Source organism: Coturnix japonica, chromosome Z (assembly GCF_054131305.1).
Source record: "Coturnix japonica strain WE chromosome Z, WE-NBRP24, whole genome shotgun sequence".
Classification (NCBI taxonomy): Eukaryota; Metazoa; Chordata; class Aves; order Galliformes; family Phasianidae; genus Coturnix; species Coturnix japonica.
In genome coordinates, this window is record NC_140702.1 from 40073143 (window position 1) to 40098789 (window position 25647).

At 37.0% G+C, this 25647-nt stretch overlaps 1 protein-coding gene across 2 annotated transcripts in view; it reads right to left on the reverse strand.

Moving 5' to 3' along the window:
• Window positions 1–25647, reverse strand: part of TMC1 (transmembrane channel like 1) — a 111749-nt gene that overhangs the window by 21375 nt on the left and 64727 nt on the right. For both annotated transcript variants that reach the window (XM_085529715.1, XM_085529716.1), the window contains exons 4-9: window positions 22777–22959; window positions 14649–14714; window positions 14162–14537; window positions 10039–10179; window positions 2678–2768; window positions 1316–1397 (exon numbers count right to left, since the gene is read on the reverse strand). In XM_085529715.1, the coding sequence (XP_085385841.1) occupies window positions 1316–1397; window positions 2678–2768; window positions 10039–10179; window positions 14162–14537; window positions 14649–14714; window positions 22777–22816 (796 nt within the window). In that variant the 5' untranslated portion in view covers window positions 22817–22959. The remainder of the gene's footprint in view (window positions 1–1315; window positions 1398–2677; window positions 2769–10038; window positions 10180–14161; window positions 14538–14648; window positions 14715–22776; window positions 22960–25647) is intronic.

The following is a 25647-nucleotide window of genomic DNA, read 5'->3' on the forward strand; positions in this document are numbered from 1 at the left end:
TGGTACACCAGGTGGGTCCCACAGGTCCTCAAACAGGAACAGAAAGAATATTGTATGCAGATTTATCAGGGCCTATATATGAGTGCAGCATGCAGACGTTCATCACAGGAGCAAATACATAGTTAATGGTGGTGGCTATGATAAAACACAGTTTTCTGTAACTGAAAATTTGCTCTATTACAGAGTATCATTGTGCTCCCTGTATCTGTTGTAGTTTTCATGGAAATAAATAGGAGACTTTACTTTCAGAGCAAGCATTATATTCTTGCATTAATTCTAATCTGTAAGGTAAAGACTGATTTGAGACAAGTCATACTTGCTTGTTCAGATGCAAGTTTTTAGGAGGTCTGAAGAGTAAAAATGAGTGTTTCTCAGTGGTAAGAATATTCTACTTACCGCCTACTATTAACAGTTACTCTCTCACTTGCTTGGGATTCTTTTATAAACAGCTCATTTTGAGACCAGAAAATGTAAGTCATCTTCATGTAAGAGCAGAGAAACAACTTATGCTTAAAAATAACTGGTTAAAAGCTAACAGCTAAGGAGGTTTTCTCAGTATTAACTGCTCCCTCACACAAATGTATTCAGACAGATAAGTCTCCTATTAGGAGTATTCTGCATGTTGATGATAGGTTTTTATTCTACTCATGGGCTTTCTACTTACACTTTTTATTAGTTTGGATCAACTCAGAGCTCCTTTAAAGGGTAGCTTCTCTAAAGTCAGGCACTATTGCAAATTTTCAGCTGTATTTCATCTGCAGCAGAGCCTCGCTTAGGTAATCACCAAGTCAGATTTCCTTCACAGAGAAGGATGCAGATTAAATTGAGCACTGGAACTCTCAAACATACAGTAGTACTAACTACACTGATTCATTTATATTTGTGCCAAATACATAGTGAAGTCCAGGACCACTAGTTTTTGCTGTTGTATGGTAGAAAATCAAAAAAATAACTTTGTAACACCTCTTAAATAAGTCTAAAGATTACAAAAAAAAAAAAAACCACATAAAAAATCATAGAAATAATTGTGATATACAGACAAAGTAAGGTGAAGGTAGATGAAAACTAAAGCCCAATATCTCTTTCCCAAGTTTATCCTTGATACTGGGTCTTATTACCTGTAAGGTGCCTAACATTCTCTCAAGGACATTTTGAACAGGTTATTATATCAAAATTAATAATTATTAAAGAAGAAATACTGTGTGTATAAACAGGGAGGTTATTTCCAAAGTACTGAAAAGTAATTTATAATTTTGGCATGCATCAGAGATACGATACTAGATAGTACTCTTTATTATCATTCACAAGTACTTACTTTCAATCTCTTTAATTTTCATTTCCCAGGGTATGCAGGCTGTCTTAAAATTCTCAAAATCTCTTTGGAATTTCATCCATTTCTGGATCATAGAGTTCATAGAATTAAAAAATAATATTAATAATAATAATTTCTGACCCCAGATGTTCGATTTCCCCTTGAGCTAACTAATATAACCCTTTCGTCACACACACACTGCTTTGGCAGAGCACACTGCAGCAGAAGCACTAGCTTATGAAGAATTATCTATTCTTTGTTTGCTCTGAATATGTCTCCCACAGCTTTTGTGTGAAGTTCCTATTTCTTCCACAAGAAGAATGATTAAATAATCTCTTCCTTTCATGACATTTATTTTTTAGAGTTGTTTCTGAGAATTTAATTTGTTCTTTCCTTTGCTATTCCCAATTCAGATTTGGAGTTCAAGCTGTGTCATTTAATTGCAATTACTCTACTCACTACTTTATCTATTGGATAAGTGGAAGTTCTGTAATTGAGCTTCTTCTGCACAGCTGAGTTTTAAAGCCTAATCTCTTTTTTGAAAAAATTAATGTTAATAAGATGTGACTACACAACAGCCTGCAGAAAAGCCAATCTGACTAAAGGTAAACCTGGTAGAATAAGTAGTCCTGCCATATATTCAGTATCATTCTGCAACTGCATTTTATTTTCAGTAGGAGCATACTTTTAGAGTGAATCTCCCAAACCAGCCAATTTATCACATTCACTTTAAAGCTCTATCAAAGCATAAAAGTCATTGGGAAAATATACTTTAGAAGCGTACTAATCCATATTCTCTGTTTCTGTGTATTTAGTTTGTGGTACCACACAAGACTTGGATCAAAGTAGAACTGACAAGAGCACATATAATGTGCACATGGAGTCCTCAGCAACAACTATTCAGCCTCTCAAATCACACTCCTACGGAGACACACAGCTTCCTAGAATATATCTGAGATATAGTCATAAAGTTTTTACTCAGTGGAGGTGCCTCTGGTATTCTACAGTGGGCAAAAAGGCACTTTCTGATCTTTGTCAGGATCAAGGGAAAGACTAGGCTTAAGATCCAGTCTGTAGAGAAACATCTACTCTAAGAAATTTTTTCAAGCAAAATGAGTCTTTGTAACTCTAGCAAAACAGCTAATTTTTGTACTGATAGATGGCTTGATCAAATGCCTGATAAGCAGATGATAAGTCCCAATGAAACAGTGAGCTTCATTAGAAATTGTTTCATGTAAGAAAAGAGGAAGCAAAAGCATTAATAACTAGATAAAGACAAGAAAATTTGTTTTCGAAAATGAGTACATATGGCAGCCCAAGGCTCCACTTTTGCATTACATGAAGTTAGTGAAGTAATATTCTTACCTTGGTCATCATCACTTTGTACGCATAGAACTTTTTTCCCTTTCCTTTTCCAAGAGCACCTTCAAATTTTTCAACAAAAAGCTGCGCTTCTCTGGAAAACAAGGACAAAATAGAGGTATAGATGATTACATTCTTTATTTCAGTGCTTCCCAAGATGATTATACAACCTACTGAATTCAGCTTTCACTCTTTGAGTCCCATTCAAGCACTCTCTTTCCAAATGCTCAACTCTAAATCCAATTCTCCTGATATGCTCAGAAGGAGCATTCTTTTTCCTACCAATTTTCCATTATGTTTTTTGTTCGTACAAAGACTACAAAGGGTTCGTAGAAGGAAAAGCTGCTATACATTTAGACATGAATCCCATCCCAAGACACTGACTCCTCCCTGCCCCATTTTTCTTTTTTTTTTTTTCTTTTTTTTTCTTTTTTTTTTTTAATTTTGGCAAAATTCGGAGTAAATAAGTTAAAATAACCAACACCCCCTTGGATACACAGCCACATATACCATCTCTTTACCACTTCCAAGTATTCCTCAGGATCCTTTTAAGACTCTAGAGATCTCTTACTTTGTGCTGCTGCATCACATGTATATTATAGATCTTGGCATCTGACTTTTTTTTGTTTGTTTGTTGGTTGGTTGTTTGGTTGGTTTTTCGACACCAAATTGAGCCCTTGAAATTTTCCAAATCACCCAAGTTCGTCTGAGGTATTCTGGCTCACATCTCATTCTTTCCTTTTGACTCTAAAAAGAGTTACTACTATGACTTATCTCAAACAAGTGAGAGAAAACAGGTTTCTCATCTTCAAGAAAAGTGGCCAAGAGTGCTATTTAAACCCATATGTTCGTTATTTAAAATCTTATTGTGCTGCCTGAGGAGATATAAGGCACTCTTAACAGCAGGTGGCAGCGTCTTCACAAATGCTGCTCTCGGAGAATCAATTTGGACACATAACTACCAATCCCCTAAGTCACCACATAGTATTTCTCACTTAAGAGAAATGCCTTTTTCCACCACTTCTGTCATCAGATAATTCAAGCAGTGGGCTATTTCATGAAAGATTACTGAAACTGAAGCCTACAGAACTGTAGAAAACCTACACTTTCAATCAAAAACTACATAGAGTTATGATGTGGAACACAAAGATTTCAAAATATAGGCTTTGAGGAGCATTTTCTTTGTTTGTTTTATGCCCTTGTTGTGTTCTCTTTATGCAGCATTAAATTAGAAATTTAAAGGGGAAAACAATCAGTAACACTTTAAAAATCCTCCATTCAGGACAGTTTGCATCTGTAGCTGAAAAAAACGTACTACAAAAAAATTCTACAATGAAACTAAGTTAAACCAGAACAAGAATGAACTTTACACAGTGGAAATCATTGAAAGATTTTATTTAAACTCAATCTGAACTGTGTGTTTACTTGTTTGATTTGTCTTATTGCACTCTTTCTTTAAAATTAAATATATATATATATATATATACGTATAAACCAAACACACTATGTCTCTCTGCTCCCTAGACTCCCTGTCGAGTAATTTTTCAAGATTTTTAGTATTACTTTTACTCTGTTTCTGACTTTCTACAGCAAACCAAAACTGATTTTTGAAGTGGTGATCCAAATCTCCAGGGATGATGTTGCTGACATTCCTGAACATATCCTTTGGTTTCACTGGGCTGGTAGCTGGGATTTCTTCCCTCTCTTCTCTAACACTGCCCTAAGCCAGTGTATGATGGTTACAGAACTTTATAAACCTCCCTTCGATGGGAATAATTTATAATTTGATTTTCTCACATTTCCACTCCACAGACCTCTATGGGACTAAGTTCGTCATTTAGCAAAGCTAGTCAATACCTAATACCAAATAAACTTGCTAGATGTAAAGTTTCTTTCATGCTTCATAAACCATTAAGCAACTCCTGTCCTGCTTTCACATATTGCTTGGCCTGCACATTTGTTGCATGAGCCTGAATAAATTCAGTTCAGCCCAAATGTTGGAATTTAGCACTAATTATTTTGATTTTTCACCTTGACTGTACTTACATTCTAGTCTTGTTAAAAAACATCATGACTTTTGTCATTAATAGGACTCTTAGTGGCCATGACAAGAAGATGTTTCAAACATACATAAAGAAATGTAGGATTTCCCATCCTTGTGGAATAAAAAATCATCACATAGTTAATAAAAAAGTAGTTTGTACTCGACTGTATTATATAGGTAGAGGATAGCTAATGCCATCCTGATCTTCATAAAGGACAATTCAGGAAAGCCAAGGCCAGTCAGTTTCAGGTCCATCCCTGGAAATGTCAATACATTGGAGGGAAGGGAAGCCATCCAGAAGGACCTAGACAGGCTAAAGAAGTGTGCCAGTGAGAACCTAAAGAGGTTCAACAAGGCCAAATGCACTTGGGCTGGGGTAATCCCAGTTGTTTATACAGACTCAGGAAAGAATCCCATGAAAGCAGCCTTGTGTAGAAGGACTTGGGGGTCCTGGTGAATGAGAAGCCGGACATGAGCAGTACATGTTTGCAGCCCAGAAGACCAACTACATCCTGGGCTGTATTAAAAAAGGGGTGGCCAGCAGAAAGAGGGAGGTGTTTGTCCCCCCCTATTCAGCCCCATCTGGAGTACTGCATCCAGGCCTGAAGTCCCCAGCACAAGTAAGATGCAGAGCTCCTGTAAAACAAGTCCAGATGAGGACCACTCAGATGATCAGAGGGCCTCTTCTATGAGGAAAGGTTGAGGGAACTGGGATTGTTTAACTTGGAAGAGAGAAGGCTCCAGGGAGACCTCATTGTGGCCTTCCTGTACTTGAAAGGAGCAGAAAAACAGGAGGATGGAATGGCTCTTTACAAGGGTGGATAGTGATAGGACAAAAGGGAATGGTTTTAAACTGAGACAGAAGAGATTTAGGTTAGATATTAGGAGGAAATTTTTCACTCAGAGAGTGGTGAACACTGGAACAGGTTGTTCAAGGTGGTTGTGATTGCCCCATCCCTGAAGACATTCACGGCAAGGCTGGATGTGGCTCTGGGCAGCCTGGTCTGGTGGTTGGCAACCCTGCCTGTGTCAGGGGGCCTGAAACTAGATGATCTTTGAGGTCCTCTGCAACCCAGGACATTCTATGATTCTATGATTCTATGACTCTATGATTCTATGGAAGATGATTGGAATAACTTTTTCTAGATGTCATCTTCAAGCAATTGGAAGAGAAGATGTTTATCAGGAATAATCAGTATGGATTCACTAAGGGAAAATCATGCTTGACCAACCTAGTAGCATCCGTGATGTCAGCACTGGCTGGGTAGATGGAGGTAGAGCAGTGGATGATATGTTTCTTGACATTTGTATTTTAAATGAAAGGGTTTTAACAATGTCTCCCACAACACGCAACATCCTTCAATAATGAAGTTTATAAAGTGTGGGACAGATGAATGGATGGTGAGGGAGGTTAAGAACTAGCTGACTGGAAGAGCTCACAGTGTTGTCGTCAACAGTGCAGAGTCTGGTTGAAGGCCTGAGAGTAGTGATGTTCTTTGGGGGAACACCTGGAACTTTTCAGCCTGAGGGCTGAGAAGGGATCTCATCACTGTTTATAAATATCTGAAGAGCAGGAGCCAAGTGAATGGGGCCATGCTTTTTTCAGTTGTGTGCAAAGACAGAACAAGGGGCAATAGGAACAAAGTGAAACACAGGAAGTTCCATAAAACACGTGGAAAAATGTATTTGCTGTTAGACTAGCACAGCACTGGAACAAGTTGCCAAGAGAAGTTGTGGGGTCTCATTCTAAGGTGATACTCAAGGTGCATCTGGATGCCTACCTATGCCGCCTGCTGTAGGGAACCTGCTTTAGCAGGGGTTGGACACGATGACCTCTGGAGATACCTTTCAGACCCTTCTATGATTCTGTCATTATGCAATTGAAATAAATGAAATTCTTTTGTAAAAATCTTCCTACCTTTGAAAGCTCAGCAACAACACAACAACATTCAGTCAGGAAACACACTTTCACTGTACTTTCCATGTCTGTGACACATGTTCTTTTCTATTAAGCATAAACCAATATGTTATTTAATTCAGCTTTCTACCTTGGTATTTAATCCACCTCACTTAGAAAGCCTTCATTTATACATTCTAGTAGACTTTTGCCTTTTCTCTATTTTTTTTTCTTCTAAAATTAGAATGTGAAGAAATGTGGAATAATCAAGCAGTATAAATTAGTCTTAACCCCATAGAAGATTTTTAGAAACCTCAACAATTACCAAAAACACACACATACACATGCACACCCCCTTGGAAGTAGTGCAACATTACTAACATGAGGACGTGTCAAAAGCAACACAGGGCAACAAAACAGAGCTTTGTAATCGCTGGTATCATGTGTTATAGGTAAATTATCTATTTCACGAGATAGGCCAAAGTGTGCCCTGTTAGCTAACTGTGAATTTAAGGAAGCTTCAGAGTATCCTTATTAATTGAATTACAGACACAAGGAACTTATAAATGTTGCATAGAGTCCAGCATTATTGTCCCAGAGAAGCCTGAGCTAATTATTAATAAGAGGTGTGGAGTTACAGCTCCCAAAGTGCTAGGTGTACGGTACTTCAAGCACCTCAGTGTTGCACAGAGAGGATAAATTACAGCACTCAGAGGTTGCTGCTAATGAACAGGATTCAAGCAGATTGCTCACATTTTTCAGTAACAGTTCAGGAAGGTCTAAAAACTCATTAAAAACAAATGTTGTATAAATATTGATCACCAGGGACTTTTCCAAGTCTAAAAAGTTTGGCTTAAAACTAAATGCAAAACAGCTGTTGCCAGGTCCATCTCACTTGAAAGCAGTTCAGCAGTAATAATGAGTAAATTATAGTGTTATTCAATACCTAGCTGGCCTTCAGGATGGCCAGGCTGGCCTCTAAGACTGCCAATATGTCCATAGTAAGAGACATGAAATGCAGATTCAATGGACTGCAAATAGCACAACCAAAGATACACATAGTGCAACATTATTTATAAGTATGTACACATAGAAATGCATATATAAGGAGATGTATGTATCTATACATATATCCCAACATATAAAAATAAGAATGCTTTTCTTCTTGGATTATTTAAAGAACTAAGCTCTCATCTATAGTCTGTATTTAACTGAAATTTCTTTGAGAGGATGAAAGCCTTTCAAAAGCCTGTTGTAATTTTTCTTGTTTTGATGTTTTGTTAATTGTTTTTTGGTACAGTTCTAAACTGGTATCATCGATGGCACATTTGTTGATTCTTGTGTACAATTCTCTGTCTATATTGTAGGCCTCCTAATAAACTTCTCTACTGTTAATAAACTTTATAACTATTAATGGTGTTTAGTATTTTACTGCACAAATATTTGTCTATGCAAAGTGCAATGTGCACTAATGAGGGGAATGAGAAATCCAGACCCTAACACAGTATCTCAGCTTTTGAAGCATCCCTTTCATACCCATGCAAAATCCAACAGGGAGAATGCACAGGTAGATGATTAAGTTTCCTAAATCAAACCTTCAGCTGTAAATTGGGATAGCCTTCCCTGGAGGTCTTCCGCTTTGCAATGCTGGAAGCTATGACCCATTGGTTTTGTCTTTTGTACCTTTTCTAATTCAAAAATCTTTTTAGTAGTTTTACACTTTCTGTCTAAATCTCAGCATCATAAATAACGACTGATGGTTGTTGCAATCTAATGGCTCTTCAGGTAGTTTTCTTCTGTCCTGGCTGGCCAGTGTCAAGAGGAAAGATGTATGGGTTAATAAATCTTCTATAGAAAAGGCTCAACAGCAGTGCTCATAGTAAGTGTAAACAAAGGAAAATGAGAAAGACTCTTTTGAAGGAGGAAAATTGTTTGTGAAATAAGAAAAAAGCCTGGGCTCCAGCTGCAAGAAGGCTATCAACAGCAGGGACTACTACAGCATCTGCTCGCAGCCATACCTGCTGGTAAGGGGAAAGAAGCAATGTTTTTTGCTACATAGTACCCTTTCATTCCTCTCCATTTCATTTCATAACACTCAAAAGTTGTTCCATTTTACAGTTACTGAGGATGACTAGAAGTGCCTGTCCAACTACAGACGTCTCATAGTAAGGTAGATTTTTCAGGCAGGAAAGAATATTCCCACTCCCTCTGAGCTGGGAATGACACAGGTCGCAGCAGTTCAAAACTACCAGCTATGCTAAAGCATAAAACATGTAAAAATGCTGCAGATTTGATTTCAAGACTTCTGCCTCTAGTTAATCACTATTTACTCTCACCATAAATACATTTACTAGTTAGCTTCTGGTTTTATATCACGTAAACAAACTGAGAGAAACAGCTGATGGCAATGCTGGAATAGAATAGATATAGAAACGCAGGCTCTCTACACTGGTGCAGTACAACTGTAAAATCTTAATTTTATATGTCTATTCTTTACATACAGACTATGCAAAATATAGCAACCATTGTCTGATTATGTCATCTAGTCACCTAGTTCTCATGAAATTTCCTTTCATAATACTTCTACTTTACATCTCCTAGGCACTCAGTTCTCTTTTCTTCTGTTCCATGTATCCTTTCTTCACAATATGCCTTCATTGTGTTCCTTTGTAAACATCTCCTCCCCCAGATAATCTTACTTTCAACAAAATAAAAATCAGAGACTTTCCACACCATATTTCATTTGCTCTCTCATCCCATTATATTCATGTTTTCTCACCATATCAAGAACCGTCTAGAGGAGAGATGACGTATTCTGTTACTTGTGCCTAGCTAAACACAACCATACATTTTGCTGGTGCCTGGGCAGTACTGCAGTGAATTAGTTATTGGAAACAGAGAATTACAGCAGCTTTGACAACAGAATAAATTTCTCTTTGTTAACCCAGTTTCTTGAGGTTGGTGGGAATTTAACAGATAATTTAACTGAAATTTAACTGACTTTTTTTTTCTTGGATGAAAATGTAATGATAGACTTGCTGGGGGAAAAAAAACGAAGTTTTATAAGTGGCAAGCATATGTAAGTGGCAAACTTGAAAATGCATGAGAAATCAAGCTCCATTTTCATTCAAGTTTCATTTTCTGTAGCTCTAAAAAAAAATTTAAAAAAATGTATTCTTCTCTATGGAAAGTTAGAATAAAAAGAAAATTCCTCTCTCCTCTCTAAAATTACCCTAAAATTGCATCATTTTTCCTAAAGAGCTTAAACTTACCAACTGAAGCAACTGCCAACATAAACATAGCAAATGTAGAGAACAAAAGGTTAATTGTGTCTGTAGGTCTAGAAATAAAGTGAAACTTCAGAAAAATACAGCACAGTACAAGGAAGGATGGCAGATAGATATTATGAAATTCAAACCATACTTTAGAACTGACAACTTCTTTTTCATCTTCCATGGTTTGTTCCGTAATGTGGCAATTAGCTTCTTTTTTTCTTCTACCTCTTCTTTCAGCTTGGCCAGTTCTTCCTCAGTAATCGGCTCCTCCTCGGAGTCAGAATCAGAACTTCAGACAAAAATGGGAACACCAAAAATTAGGAGGAACATAAGTTTTCATGGAGCGCATACATGGTATAAATTCTGAGATCTAGAATAATACCTTCCCTGTTGCACTGAAAGGAAAATAGACCCACTGTTAATTTTAGTATTAAGGCAAAGGCTACACTGTTTTCCACCATCATTACACCACAAGTAGTCACACTACAAATAAAGAGCAGCATTTATTCTGGGGATGCATCCTGAAGGAGTAACCAGCCCCCTAGAAGTTCAATCCAACCCTGCAAATAAGGACTATAGCTGCAGCCATAACAAATGAACTTCTTCACCATACTTCTGTGTGCTCCAGAAGAGAGGAGATAGATTTAAACACCAATTGACAGCCCATCCACTAATGAAAGGAAATGGAAAGGAAAGGAAAGGAAAGGAAAGGAAAGGAAAGGAAAGGAAAGGAAAGGAAAGGAAAGGAAAGGAAAGGAAAGGAAAGGAAAGGAAAGGAAAGGAAAGGAAAGGAAAGGAAAGGAAAGGAAAGGAAAGGAAAGGAAAGGAAAGGAAAGGAAAGGAAAGGAAAGGAAAGGAAAGGAAAGGAAAGGAAAGGAAAGGAAAGGAAAGGAAAGGAAAGGAAAGGAAAGGAAAGGAAAGGAAAGGAAAGGAAAGGAAAGGAAAGGAAAGGAAAGGAAAGGAAAGGAAAGGAAAGGAAAGGAAAGCACTGTATTTGAGAAAGAGAAAGAAAAAAAAAATGAAAAGAAACTCCTTTAGGAAAAGCTTTAAATCCTTATTTTTTACAGTCAGCTGTTTAGCATTATACAAAGCTCAGTACTGAGGACTTCCTCTGACAGAAGAAGATATCAGAGTTATGCAAAATTGAAATACACAGATGTAGAAGGCTGAAATGAGAGTAGCAGGAAATATGGCAGACAGCTGTTAATACACTGACCTTGCTGAGGAGATAAATCCATGCAGAACCCAGGCATGGTTATTAATGGTTCTTTTGCCTATTGCCCATTACTGCTTTATTTATATTTGCATTTTTAACCTTCCTTTAGAGACAGAAAAATATTCAAAATTTAATTTTTTTAACCATCTTTAAGAAATCTAGTTGATTTTATTTACTTGGGTTTTTCAAGAGTCTTCACAAGACATAACCAAACTTTGTGCAATTGCAACTCATTCAGTGGCTGAACACTGTGAGATTTAGTCAAGGAAATCAGTATTCTGCCTCCTGCAAGCAAAAGTCTCAACCTTTCAGAAAAGACTGTGTTTCAAACATTTAAGGGCTAGATGAGATCGTCACAACCTTCAGGCTAACACAGAGAAGAAGAGATTCTTCAATAATTGCAAAACTATCCTTGTTTTCCTTTACTACAATTCAATACACACAGTGTATCTTGTCATAAGTCTGCAGAGCTCTGGAAATCAATGACATTTCCTTAAATGATACACTTGATGAACCTGTCTGTAACATTCATCTGTGTTCTGGTTTTAGTCTTATCTCCTTTATATTGATGTAAATTATATTTATTATGCCTTCAATAAAAGCCATTTTATAGAAGTGAAAATTAAGATGAAAATATCTTCTTGGAGTTTGGCCAACTATTTGCAGGGGAAAGAGCAGTAGGACTCTGGAGTGGTAGAAGAATAAATTTGACTACTTTTTTCTTTCTGTGTGTGGGAGAAAATTCTACTGATCCATGATAATCCCCATAATACACCCTGGCACTTCCTAGCACCAAGAAGATGCAGTGCCAGTACTGCCTTATTCTTCCGTGTATCTCTGGACTCAAAATATGTATGAGCACAAAGTTCATCTAGAATTTCTTTAAGCAGAATGATTAGTTATAAAAGTTGTTTCTGGTTAAGGTGAAAAGCAGGATGGAGGAAAATGGTAAGCAAAGAAAAATGTACTGACTTCTGATACCTAGCCAAAAAAGTAACTGTTCATTGAAGTAACTGTTCATTGTTTGTGGACAACAAAACCCACAGAAATATTAACAAATACAATATTATCCTGTGGGATTATACCACATCTTCTGTATTCCCTGTATTAATTTTACTGTCTATTTGTTTTGTTTTGTCTCTACTTTTGGCTATTTAAAAAGTACATCATTAAGAGCAGTGAGGCGCGGGAACATTTTGCCCAAAGGGGCGGTGGTTACCCCACCACCAAATTCAAGATCAGAAATTCAAAGTCAGGCTAGACAGGGTTCTGAGCACCCTCACCTAGCTTTGGATTGTGTTCACTAGTTGACCTTTAATGATTCTATGATGTACTTTCAAAGAATATTTAGCTTTTACTATGGTAGGTCCTCACAGACTTGTTAGATGGGCTACACTTCTGTGTTCACATCACTCTCTTCTGTTCTAAGATCTGCAAATCATTCATGTGAATGACTGTTGAACATATCACCATCGTCTTTCCCTTTGTTGGTTTTTGATTTTTTTCTTTTTCTGTTGAAAATCCTTTCATAAATATTATCGTATTTACTACTACATAATCTTGTCAGCTGGTCCCTTAAATGGCTAGGAATGTAATATTCTTCAAGTATCTTCCAGAGCATCATCAGATTTTCTTCAAACATGCTTTCAACTTCAAGAACAATGTGCTGACCTGGATAGAAACTGAAATTATTCAGACTAAACATGTGTATTTTAATCTTCAGAGTTTTGGAATACAATTAAAAACATTATGCCTTCATTTAAATTTGTATTTTAAGTGGCTTTTTTTTAAATTAACTCTCAATAAATGCTTTCAAGAGATGACAACAGCAATAAGCAAAGGAACTTGGATTGGCAGATTCAGGCCTGTTGCTTATATGAGTACAGGAAATTGCACAGTGGGGAACAATTGGCACCAGAGAGACAAGCCAGCACATGGGAAGATTTTAGACATTCTTGTAGGGAAGGGAACTAGGACAGTACTGAAATGGGATCATGAACAAATTAATGCAGCAGCATATCTCATTGTATTTTCTTTTCCTTCTGACTCCTGCTGTGCTCTCTAGTGCTGCATTTGGGAACACAGGTGTCTGTAGCAAGTGCTGAATGGAGGAAAGGTTCCAGTTCCTCTACACCAAGATAAGCATGCCAAGCTACCTTAGCTCTTTTGTACGCTGTTATCAGGGACTGTTCCCTCAAAATATCATGAGAAGGGATATGCTGCCAGAGAACACCAGGTTGGCAGGAAAGGAATAAAAAGTTTTCAGAAGCATTCTACATCAGTGCAATTTTCCAAAGACCCCAGGTTGCACTAAATGCTTTGGAAAAGCAATAGGGAAATTTTCAGTAGGAGTTAAGTAGTAGATAAACTTTGGAAAAAATTATCTCAGTTCTTGGTTCTGAACTCCTAAAGTTTTGGTATTCATCTGTTTTAAAAAAGCAGACGAAAGTCTGGCTAGGAAATGCAAACTTTATCTTTTGGGAAGTGTCGAGAATTTGATTTTGCATTGGAAATACAGCTAGGTCCTGGGATCTTGGAGAGTGATTGGTTCTGACTTTTTATTCAGTTTTGTTATGGTTTTGGTTGTTTGGTTGCCTAGGAAAAAATGTAGATCTTACTGTCACTGTCTGCCATTTATTCCCTCTTCTGTCACTCCAGAGAACATTTCAAGAACATAAGGCATTTAACTACAGTAAGGGGGACCCCAATTGAAGTTTCTGTTCTGCTTTACCAGATCTGTCTCTAATTCTCAGGATACCAGTGGTGTCAGAAGTGTCTATATGGTCATTTTCTAAATTCCCATCCTGGACCCATGACAGACCTTGGACCATGTTTCAGTGTGGTAGACTTGGCTCTATGGACAGTTTCCACTCCACTCTGTCAGTATTTTCTTACTCCAGAAAAAATAAAAAAAATAAAAAATAAAAGAAAATAAAACCTCCTATTCAGCTTTGACAGGGAGTTGTGCCAACTCTTGATATTTCACAGCTATAAATGAAAACAAGTTTTACTAAAGCAACAATTGTTTTATATTAATATATACATATTGAATTACCCAGATCCTGATTTCTTTTTGTCCTTTTTCTTCTTGTTGGCCTTTTCTTTTTTCCCTTTCTTATCAGCCTTTTTGTCCTGTTTCTTCTCATTTTTGCCTTTCCCACTCTTACCCCCTTTTTCATCTTCCTCTTGTTCATCATCTTCCTTTGATTTTTGATTTGCCTGGTTCTTCCTGGCTTTTGTAGGATCCCCCTCAGAATCACTGCCCTCATTTCCACCTGCTCGTCCACGTCCTCTCCGATTCCTTTGCCTACGTTGTCCAGCTCTCCTTGTCCCATCTTCATCATCATCTCCATCTTCCTCACCACCATGCCTGGCTCTTCCTCTGGCATGGCCCCTTCTGGCTCTAGGTTTTGCTCTCCTCCTCTCTTTATCTGTAACAGAAATGAAAATATTAGGGAAGGTAGTATGCTAGAGAGAGACCTTCCCTCCTTGTTTCATGTAGATAACTGAACGTGGCCTCAAAGTTATCCACATGTACTCACCTGCTCTTTTGTCATTTTCTTGATTCTCAGCTGCACTGTTTTCTTCATTGTCGACCTCACTGCCATCTGTGATTAGAAAACAAAAGCTGGTGCATGAGAAGTGTGGATTAGCCAATAAAAATGGAAGGTACTTAAGAAATTGTTAGAAATTACCACATTGTGCTCCCTTACACCGTTCTACAAGGCCAGCCTTTTGGAACAAGGAGAGAAGCTCCTCAGATGAAAACAGAAATTAAAAATAAATAAATAAATAAAATAAAATAAAATAAAATAAAATAAAAATTATATTTTCCTTTTGCATTGAAATAAGTGAAACTGGAAGCGATAGCACAAAGAACTTAATCTTACAGAGCAAATATTTAGGACAAGAGGATCCTAAAAAATACGAGCACCATAAGCAGCAGCACCCTGTAATTGAAGGAATAAACAAAAGAAGATGAAAATTATTCTCAAGGAATTCTCAGATTTTCTTAGAGGTGTGAAAGATGAACACTGGTTGAGACTAGAGATCAAAAGCATCATTAAATGATTTGACTGACTGGAGGGCATGAAATTTTATAGCTATAGCACTGCTGTAGAGTGTAGTCCCAGAGGAAAGAAGAAAGTTGCTCTCAGATCTTCAGTTTCAGCAACCAAATCTCTGAGCATTTCACAAAAGTTGACAGTTCTCTTGTATTCTGTACAACAGCCCTCCTCTGTCCCTCAGGAGATGACAGAAACCTTGGAGATTTGGAGGGAGAGCCTACTTACAGAAGCCAGTAGCATTTCTGCATAGAAACATCTTTATTTTGGAGTGGATCCATTGTTTATGTCTATTGGTCTCAATAAGTTCAACAAGAGAGGTTGTTTCTGCTGTTCATCAGTATCCAAGACAGTATCTAGTTCATCTTTCTTGTGCATTCTGAGACCAAGATCATATATTTATGGAGAAGAAAAACACTCCTCTCTGTTAAATCCATTATATCCATCATTATACTGTATATTCATATCATAATACCACATGTTACACATATCACCTCACTACTGAAACTGGAGGTGGTGTTCACCAGCAACATATCTCCAGAAACAGTTCAACTCACACCTGAAAAGACAGGAGCTGTAAGGTTTTCTTCGGGTGTCTTTGTTTGAGTTTATAGATGTGGAACAGCGTGCCAGTGGGATATGCAGAAATACATGGTGGTAAGATAAACGTTTTAGTTATATTTAGTGTCAAAGAAAATATTAAAATATGCAATACTGAAAACAAGAAAGAATATAGAGTATTGTTTTACTGTGTACAGTAACATGCAAGGTATTACTACACAGAATTTGACTGGCTTTTTAAAACTAGGACTTATGAAGAGAGCTTAAGTTCTCTTCACAAAGCATTTTATTGTAATTACAATTACTATCAATTCAACAGCACCTGCAAGATATTTATTTTTTTTTTTAGGATGATGCAAAAATGTTATCACAATGTCATCAGTGGAATGTGAAAATGAGTGCTCCTTTGTTCTCTCTAGACATATGCCTTCGGTTGCTGACAGTAACTAGATCTCCATTAGACAAAGATCATTACGTTGCTATTGAAAGCCTGCAAAGATGACAACAGGCACTTCTAACAAGATACTCTGCATGCCACAGTTGGCATGGTTCTTTATTTGCAGCTAAGGCTTTTGCTGATCTTCTCTAGACAAACAGAGATTCCCAGGGAAGTGCTTAAAATACAAGACTGGTTTCACTGCAGATTGCCAAGTGTACATGCAAGAAGCAGTCAGATGGAGGTCTAACATAAGCGCTGAAACATGCATTGCTGGCAAAAGTGTGTCAGGTTGGAACTAACATTATATTGACACAATAGTGAAATTAACTGTGACTATGTAATACAGGATTAAAGACAGCATAATATAGATGTTGAACTTTAATTAATTTTAGTATCATAAGGGTAACAAAATGTGATAGTCTGAATCAAGTACTTCAGGTAAAATTACGTGTGAAAATAATTGATTCTTGAAAAAAGTACCAGCCATACTGTTAGAAGGGATTGTATCTGAATAGTGAGGCCTATGTGTTTATGTGTTTTTTTCATAGAAGCTCACAGACATAAAAATAATAAAAAGATTTTTAAAAATTAAGGGGAAAAAAAAGGAAAAAAGGAAAAAACAAAACAACAATAACAAAACAAAAACATGAAATCAAATGAGAGTAGCTGTTTACACAAAATGAGTATAGAAAAAAACAACCAGTGATAACACAGAATCATGTGATCAAAAAAGTAGAGGGTACTACAGACATCCGAAGAAACTTCCAAAGTCCTTCTTAAAAAATGATTTCTGCAAAAAATGAAATTTTATCTCCAAACTTCAGAACGTTCCTGTCTCCACAGAACAATGCTCAGCCACAAGTACTAAACATATTCAACTTGTTTCTGAGCTTACACTGAAGACAAAACAAAACATAACAAAAGAGCCTTCTATTACTTTTATGTTAAGTAATTATAGTCATTTCTCCTGAGACTCAGTGATATGCACATTGCTATGATTCACACAAAAAGCCCTTAAATGTTCCCTGTCTACACTCAGCTACACAGATTTTGGAGAAACATTCAGAAAGAAAAACATCTGGGGTTATTCACTCTCTTTCTGCTGTATACAGAGAATGAGAGCTCTCTCACAGGTCATGAGATGTGAAGCAGGAAGAATGTGATGCAGGTATGATGCACAGAATTTATTTTTAAAAGGCAGAATTCAAACACAACTCTGTTGCACTGTGCATCATGAGCTGTGAGACGAGAAAAGCTGAAGCTCAGAGTAGAACCAAAAGTTCAAGAGAACAAAATTCACTAAGTAAGGGGGCAAATGTTCTTTAATGTCCCTCAGGTCTATCCTGAATAGCATGTATGCATGTATTCATATAAGTTACATAGCTACTTAACCCTGCACTCGTTGCAGCTATCCTTGAAAACCTGCAGTTCAGTATGGTATTACTATCCTTCAGGAAAAACAAAGAGCATCAAAAACGCTCTTGTTACAGTAAGAATTCATAGTCTTCGATGTAGAAACAAAATAATCACTGTTAGTTTTACAGCTTGTCTTTTTGTGAATGTATCTTCATGTGATCTTACTTATCAAAAGTTCATCAAAGCCATAACTGACAGCAAGCTGCATACATACTACAGAAATATCTAGAATTACTTAAGGTTGCAGGAGAGCGTCTATCTTCACAGTATTAGAACTCACAAAGCTCGTTTCAGGTAATTGTGGTTTGAGTCAGATAACTTGAATTTATAAGAAATCAGAGCAAACTATTGCTCAGCTGACACATCTTCTAGGATACTGTATCTAGCCCTGATTATATGTATACTAGTAGGCATATTTGAATATATATTCCATAACTCCCTATGCTCTAGGAAAGCCAATTACTAACTGATTTCCCAAATAGTCTGGGGGAGAGTATGTCATTATTCTAGACTAAGGGCAACAGATGTCTAATTTGAGTAAGTTATCACATCTCTTGAAGTCTTATTTATGTTTTGAACTGTAGCTAGATATCAGACTTGAGAGTGTACCGAATCTCAGTTCAAAATAATATACAGGTCAAAGACGGAACATTAATCTCAGATGACAGTTCAGGAGAGAGATTAGAATGCTGTCAGGTTGACTGGTAAGAAAATTAAGCATGGAATACAATTTATAAAACCACAGGAGTCTTTTTTGTGAAGTGGCCAATTAGTACAGTGAGGAAATGTTTTATTCTTATCTTCCCAAGTCCTTTTGCATTTCATTACCTGAGGACATCTGCCAGATTTCATGCTTTTCTTTTAACATTTGTTATGCCACAAGGGTGCCTTAATTTCTCACTATGGGAGTGATAATGATTCTTGGAACTACTCCATAAAACATGGCCTGCTACTGTAATATTACTGCTTAAAATGCTACTGTGCAAAACCAACTTCTGTTAAGCAATTCTTAGTATCCATGCCTTAAAAAAAAAAAAAAAAAAAAAAAAAAAAAAAAATCAATGAAGACTTGTATATGAATCTAAAAATGTTATCAGATTTTTTGCCTATTTTTAAAGTCACAAAATAGATGTATATTTATTAATTAATTCTTAAGCCAGTTAAATGGATCATATGCAGGTAGTGTCCTGCAAGCAATTATTGTATCTTCCTCTCAACTCAATCAAGCTGGATTTTTTCCAGAGCTAGAAAGATGTCAGCATAGACAGTTAATAAACTGGATGACCAAAAATCAGAAATAGAAGCCATGAGGGACAACAGACTCTTGTGAAATTTCAGACAAAAAGAATAGGCAGGTCTGTAAAAAATTCAATTATTTGTATTTACATAATTTCCATAGTATTATTTCATATAAATAATGCAGTGCCTCACAGTATTTCAGTGAGAAAAATATCAGTAGAAGTAACAACTGAAAAACACACCAGGAATAATATATCAAGAACTCAAGGAAAGTCAGCAGCAGAAGAGTGAACTGGTGCACTCATCTAAGATTTGAGGTATCTATGTAAGAGAGTTCCTGCTCGCAGTATATTTCCAAAATGCAAGGAAGAGAGTCTGGTTGAACTGCAAGGCAATACAAAGCCTAACGTCTTGCTTCCTGTCCCAGTAAAGGATGTCCCCATCAGCGAACTGTAGAACCCATGGCTAAATCCTCAGCCAAAAAATCTGGTTCCATTTCTAGCAATTAAAAACATAGTAAAAAGAGACTGTATGTATTTGTTTCGCCCTTTCATTCCACCACTTATGTCATCACATAGGTTTTTCATATATCCCCAAGTACATCTTTCAGCAAAAGTTTAGACCCTTGAAAGCTTTATGTTTTAATAAAAGCCCAGTAGGTAGAGAAAAGTTGCACAGCCAACAGGAGCTAAGGAAGACCAACAGATTTCCACAGTGGTTTGGATAAAAAGCTATTGAGAGAAATGAGGTTCAGTAGTGATGAACTAGTTGCCTGGGAAGACAGTGGCCCAAGCCCCTCAAGTACAAGGCTGATGATATGCAAAATGTTTTGTTTATTTTTCCAAGGATCTATGTATCTCTTGTGCCACGTGAAACAAAGAATATTTGACTAATCTGATAAATATTCCTGAAAAATATTTTTTTTCTTTTTCTTTCTTTTTTTTTTTTTTCTCTTTTTAATACTGCAACACCTCATGAAAGATTACAAGATTCAGATGTAATGGAGTAACAGAACTTGAGAAGGGTGAATTTTAACAAATTACAATGGCACTGATACTGAGAACCTGACAACTAGCATGTGAAATTTTTCTCCAAAATCATACATCAGATTATTTAGTTCTTTTCTAAAAAATATCATGCTTCCTCTACTTAGCTTTCAGATTTGTACCAGGAGTCTGATGTAGTGTTGACAATGCAGATTTATTTCCAGATTTATGGCTTCTTTGAACCTGATTGTTCAAAACTGCTCTCTCCTCACTTCTACAGCAAATAAACACATTTTATAGACAGCCAAGTAAGTTGATAGCATCCTTCCAAAATGGCTTAACCTTAGGCCTTTTTAATGACTTTATGCTTCCTGCAGTTAGAGTCTGGCAACCCGGTGAAACATCGTTCCTCTCTCCAGTCTCCATCCCCAACAAAATACCTTCCATGCTTTACAACTAAAAGCATTTCTGTATTATCTAGATTCAGAATTCTTGTTAGCTAAACAAATCAGCTAATAATAATCTGCTTGGAGCTTGATAGGTTGTGTTTATTCATGTTCCTGTTGTCATTTTCATTACATTTCATTAAATAACAGAATCAACAGAGTTGCCGCTGTGAGGTGTAATGTTATTTAGAGATTCAAGCATCTTTGCCAAAGCTAAAAGCCTTCCATTTATATTTTAATCCTTGGAGGCAAAAGAATTAATAGTTATATGCCATGTGTATACATTGGTAGGTGCTAAATTTAAAATCTTAGAATGCCTTCAGAATCACAGGAGAGATAATCCTTTTCTGAACTCTACTCATAGCCAGCCAGATATACTTCTTATATAGTGCATCCTATATAAGCAGAAGCCAAAACCTATTGTTGAATTTTTTTCTGACCATCAGTGTTTGAGAATTCAATCACCTCAGCTTTCCAGTAACTTTGTTTAAGAAGAAAAGATAATTTCATAATCACACCAATGAAAAGGAAACCTTCATAGAACACTGCCCTTGAAGTTATCCTAGAAATTTTTTAAACTACAATATGAAATGAAACACAGACATTATAAATAAAAAATGCAATTCTAGAATTACTAGATCACTAAATATTTGACACCATGCCTGAATTTTTATGCTTTTCATAGATAGTGTTATGTATTTTCTTCCTATGGACTAAAATAAAAGTCACTGTCTGAAAAAATATCCAGTCCAACAGTAGCTCTGAATTTATTAAGTAAAACAATAATTCATATTCAGTTACACAAACGAATATAGTGTTTATTGTTCTGCATCTAAACTGCCAGTGATATAGATACTAAAGTAGGTAGAATATTTGTAGCACCAAGTGAGGAAGCCGCCAGTAGTCTGGTAAATCTATCTAGAAGTAGTTTTAGCCCAGGCAACATTTGAAAATTATAGATGAGAACTACGAGGAAGAAATCATTTTATTTTGATTTACACCTATGAATTGTTCATTGGTTTTCCACTGGTAAGGAAAAAGGATGAAGCTCTTCTAAATGTTCTGCTGAAACAACAGACTGCATAGCATAGATCAAGCGCGTACGGAAGGCTGGCAGTGGACAATCCATCAGACCATAGTCTGCTTTTCCATTTTCCTTTTGATCTGTACTTGAACACTACAAAGTGTTAGAATTATTTCTCACAGAAGGCAGGGGAAGTTGGTAATTCAAAGAAGAATCCCCTCAGAAATTCATCCCCTTCATGAGCATCCTCTGTGGATGCACCTCCATTTCCCTCCCTAGCTTGGCTGTGGACAAGTTTTCATTGAAGTCTTCATTTCAAGAATTTAATAAGAATGTTAAATGTCCAATGCCTGGCACAGGTAAACTGACAGTAAATGATACCAATCTGACCTCTTTAGGTTCTAAAATGTGATTTACTTAACTTATTCTCATTCATACACTGAACTGTTACCATGAGTCTATATGAACCATGAATTTATATGAAAAAACAGCCCGTGTTCAGACAACAATTAAAATTTTACTTATGCTGATAAATATTTTGCCTATACTACACTAAATTCTCTTTTCCTTCCATGATAAAAGGAGCTCATTTAGCAAGTACTGCTTGGAAAATGTCAATATTGGTATTTGTAGGGGGAAAAAAAAGAGAGAGAAAAATGAAGATACTCATGTGAGAGAAAAGAAAGTGTAATAACCACTAACTGTACTATGGGTTATAATCCAGTAAAATTTTAAGTCCCAGAAGCATATCTTATTTTACTACTCTTTCATATTATGAGTGTGGATTAAAAACAAACAAACAAACAAACAAACAAAAAATACAGAAAACAGTTCTGCTTAGAATCAGCTCTCATATTTAACAAGACCTAGCAAGAATGAATTCATTTTCTACCATGCTGGATGTCATGCCAGACTAATGTTTTAAAAAGATCAGTAGTTTTGATCTTTCCTTTGAAAGAAGAGTCCATGAGAATTGAAAGCATTTCCCCCATTATGGAGATGCTTTGCATTTTGTCAGAATAAAAATCACATAATTATAATCCTACAAAAATGTTTCTTGTATCCAGTTAATTCAAACAATACAGAATTACTGTTAATGCTTTATCTTACTATAAACTACGTGCTTGATTTTAACACTAAATGTTGAAAGGAATGTGCAAAAGAGCCATTACAGTTATGTATTTTACAAGAGCCACACGTTACCCTAGTTTTCTCAATCTTTCCATCTAACTATATATAGCTGTATAACAAGTAACTGGACCATGGTTGGACTCTTCTGATTTACTGACTATTGTAGAGACATCCCATAGCTAACAAACTTACAGTAAAGCTGTCTTCAACATGGAAGTAAAACACATTTGAACAAAAGACAAAGAATTATGACAAAAGCAAATTTGCATCAAAAGAAACAAAAAGAAAGCAAAACTTTCATGTTGCTGAGCTACATGCAGAAAAAGAGCATACGCTTCATACATATAATTATAGTTGTAATTACCATTTCCTTCATCAGTGGCTGGATTTTCATTTTTAGGCATTGTGACTGTATTTCACAGGGCTGCTCCAGGTGCCACCAGTATAGGAGATTGTCCGAATGTTGAGCGGTCTGCGATAAAGTGTTATCCACATTAACTTTGTCCTGTCTCTCAGTGAACGGATGGTGCTGGTGAAGTTTCACCGACTGAAATATAAGAAGATACTAATTTCCTAAGTAATTAATCTTTCATGAATGTTTAGTTTACTACTTAGGTTTTGCATGCTAGGGTCAAAAGAATGGAAGAAGGTGTTCATCTTCTTCTAACTAAAAAAAAAATAATAATAATAATAAAAAATAAAATCCTGCAATGTTCTCATCTATGACTAACATTAATGTTTAAATGTTAAAGTGTGCTGCTAAGCATAGATGTTTCATGGTGTTCACATAGGAAACTTAGATGCTGTACGCAGGTCTACAATTCAACAGTGTTGCATATGGAAGACTGCATACAAATGGTTTTTATCTCATGAAAAACAGCCTTTGTTATAGAGACATCTTTAGATGGCATATCTCTACAAAATGATTAAAAAATAAATAAATAATCCTAAAATACATCTAAAATAGAGCAAATGGAACTTGCCACTAATACATCTGTTGGTTTATGATTGCTTCACTGGACGTAGAAATCTCCTTAGGATTCTTTGCTTCTCCCAGTATTCAAATACTACATACTATGTATGCAGTAACAGATTTACCCTCACTCACCACGGACTTACAACACTGGACAGGCTCTATGATGAAACAAAGCAAATATTTTATTAATGAGACACTAGTCAGGCTTGGAAATAAAATATTAGAAATAATGTGTTACAAGTATCATCTTTGGAAGAAGGGGCAGGCAACTTGGAGATGGTGCAAGGATGTTACAAAGAGAAAATTAGAAAGGTGAAAGTCCAGCTAATCTGGCTGCTGCTGTGAAAAACAACAATAAATGTTTTCACAAATATGAAGGCTGCCCTGAAAGTAATGCCTCCTATATTATTATGTTGACCAACAGTGTCTGAGGTGAATGCTGGTGGTATGGCAGTAGAGGCCGAAAATATTTTTCTTGCATTTTGTTGCCATGTAGCTTTACTTTTGGAACAACCTACATACATAAACAACAAAAGAAGACCAAGGAGAATCTCCATTCTTTATTGCATGTGTCAGAGATCATTACCACAAAGGTTGAGGAAAAGGCTGAGGTACTCAATGTTTTTTTTTCTTCTGTCTTTAATAGTCAAATCAGTTACTCTCAGAGTATTCAGATCCCTGATCTGGAAGATGGAGATGTAGAGCAGAACAAACTTTAATAATTCAGGAGGAAACAGCGACCTGCTATTCCAACTAGACTATCACAATCTTTTGGGACTAGATTAAACCCACTCAGGAGTAGTAGATGGAGCAGGCAGAAGTGCTTGCCAAGTCACTTTCCATCATTTATCAGCAGTCCTCATCAACTGAGAAAGTCCCAAAATACTGGAGATTTGCTAGTGTGATACCAGTGTATCCAGGAAGGAAGATTCAGGAAATGACAGGCCCATCAGCCTGATCTCAGTATTAGGGAATGTTATGGAGCAGATCACTTCAAGTGCAGTCACACAGCAGGCCTAGCCAGCATGGATTCAATAAAGATAGATCCTGCTTGACCAACCTCTTCTCCTTCTATGACCACGAGTCTGACCTGGTGGATAAGAGAAAGGCTGCAGATATAGTCTGCCTAGACTTCAGCAAGGCCATTGGCACTGTCTCCCACCATATTCTCCTGGAGAAACTAGTAGCTCATGGCTTAGACAGGTGTAGTCTTCTCTGGGTAAAAGAGATGGCTTTGAGACAGGGCCCAGAGCGTGGTGGTAAATGAAGTTAAATCCAGCTGGGGAATAATCAAAGAATCACAGAATCGTAGTCATATTCCTTAGGGGTCAATACTGGGGCCTGTCCTGCTCAATTTCCTTATCTGGATGTGGGTATTGAGTACATTTAAGTATGTAGATGATGTTGAGCTGGGGGAAGTGTTAATCTGCTTAGCAGGAGGAAGGTTCTACAGAGCAAGCTGGACAGACTGGATAGCTGGCCTAAGGCCAATGGCATGAAGTTCAATAAGACCAAGCCCCAGATCCTGTCCTTTGGCCACAGCAACCCCAGGCAATGCTACAGGCTTTGGCAGGATGGTTGGAAAGCTACACAAAAGAAAGGATCTCAGAATGCTGGTCAGTAGCCAGCTGAACATGAGCCAGCTGTGGGTCTAGGTAGCCAAGAACACCAACAACATCATGGCTTGCATCAGAAGCATTGCAGTCAACAGTACTAGGGAAGTGATCATCCCCCTGTACTCAGCATAGTACATAGTACTGAGGCCATACCTCAAGTACTGTGTTCAGTTTTGGGCCCCTTACTATAAGAAAGACAATGAGGCCCTGGAACATGTCCAGAGGAGGGCAATGAAGTGGGCGAGGGATCTGGAGCACAGGCCTTATAAGGAGAATCTGAGGGAACTGGGATTGTTTAGTCTCAAGAAGAGGAGGCTCAAGGGAGACCTTATTGGTTTCTTCAACTCCCTGAAAGGAGGTTACAGTGAGGTGGTCGTCAGTAACTTCTCCCACATTACTTGCAATAAGAGGTAATGCCTTGAAGTTGTGCTAGGATGTTCAGGGTGAATATTGTGATCAGTTTCATCTCTGAAAGTGGTAAGGCATTGGAACAGGCTGCCCAGGGAGGTGACTGAGTCACCATGCCCGAAAATGTTCAAGAAAGGTGCAGATGTTGCACTTAGGGATGTAGTTTAACAGGCATGATCAGTTTTCAATACATAACACACTCTGTGCAGCACATCAGTCTTGCAGATAAATAAAT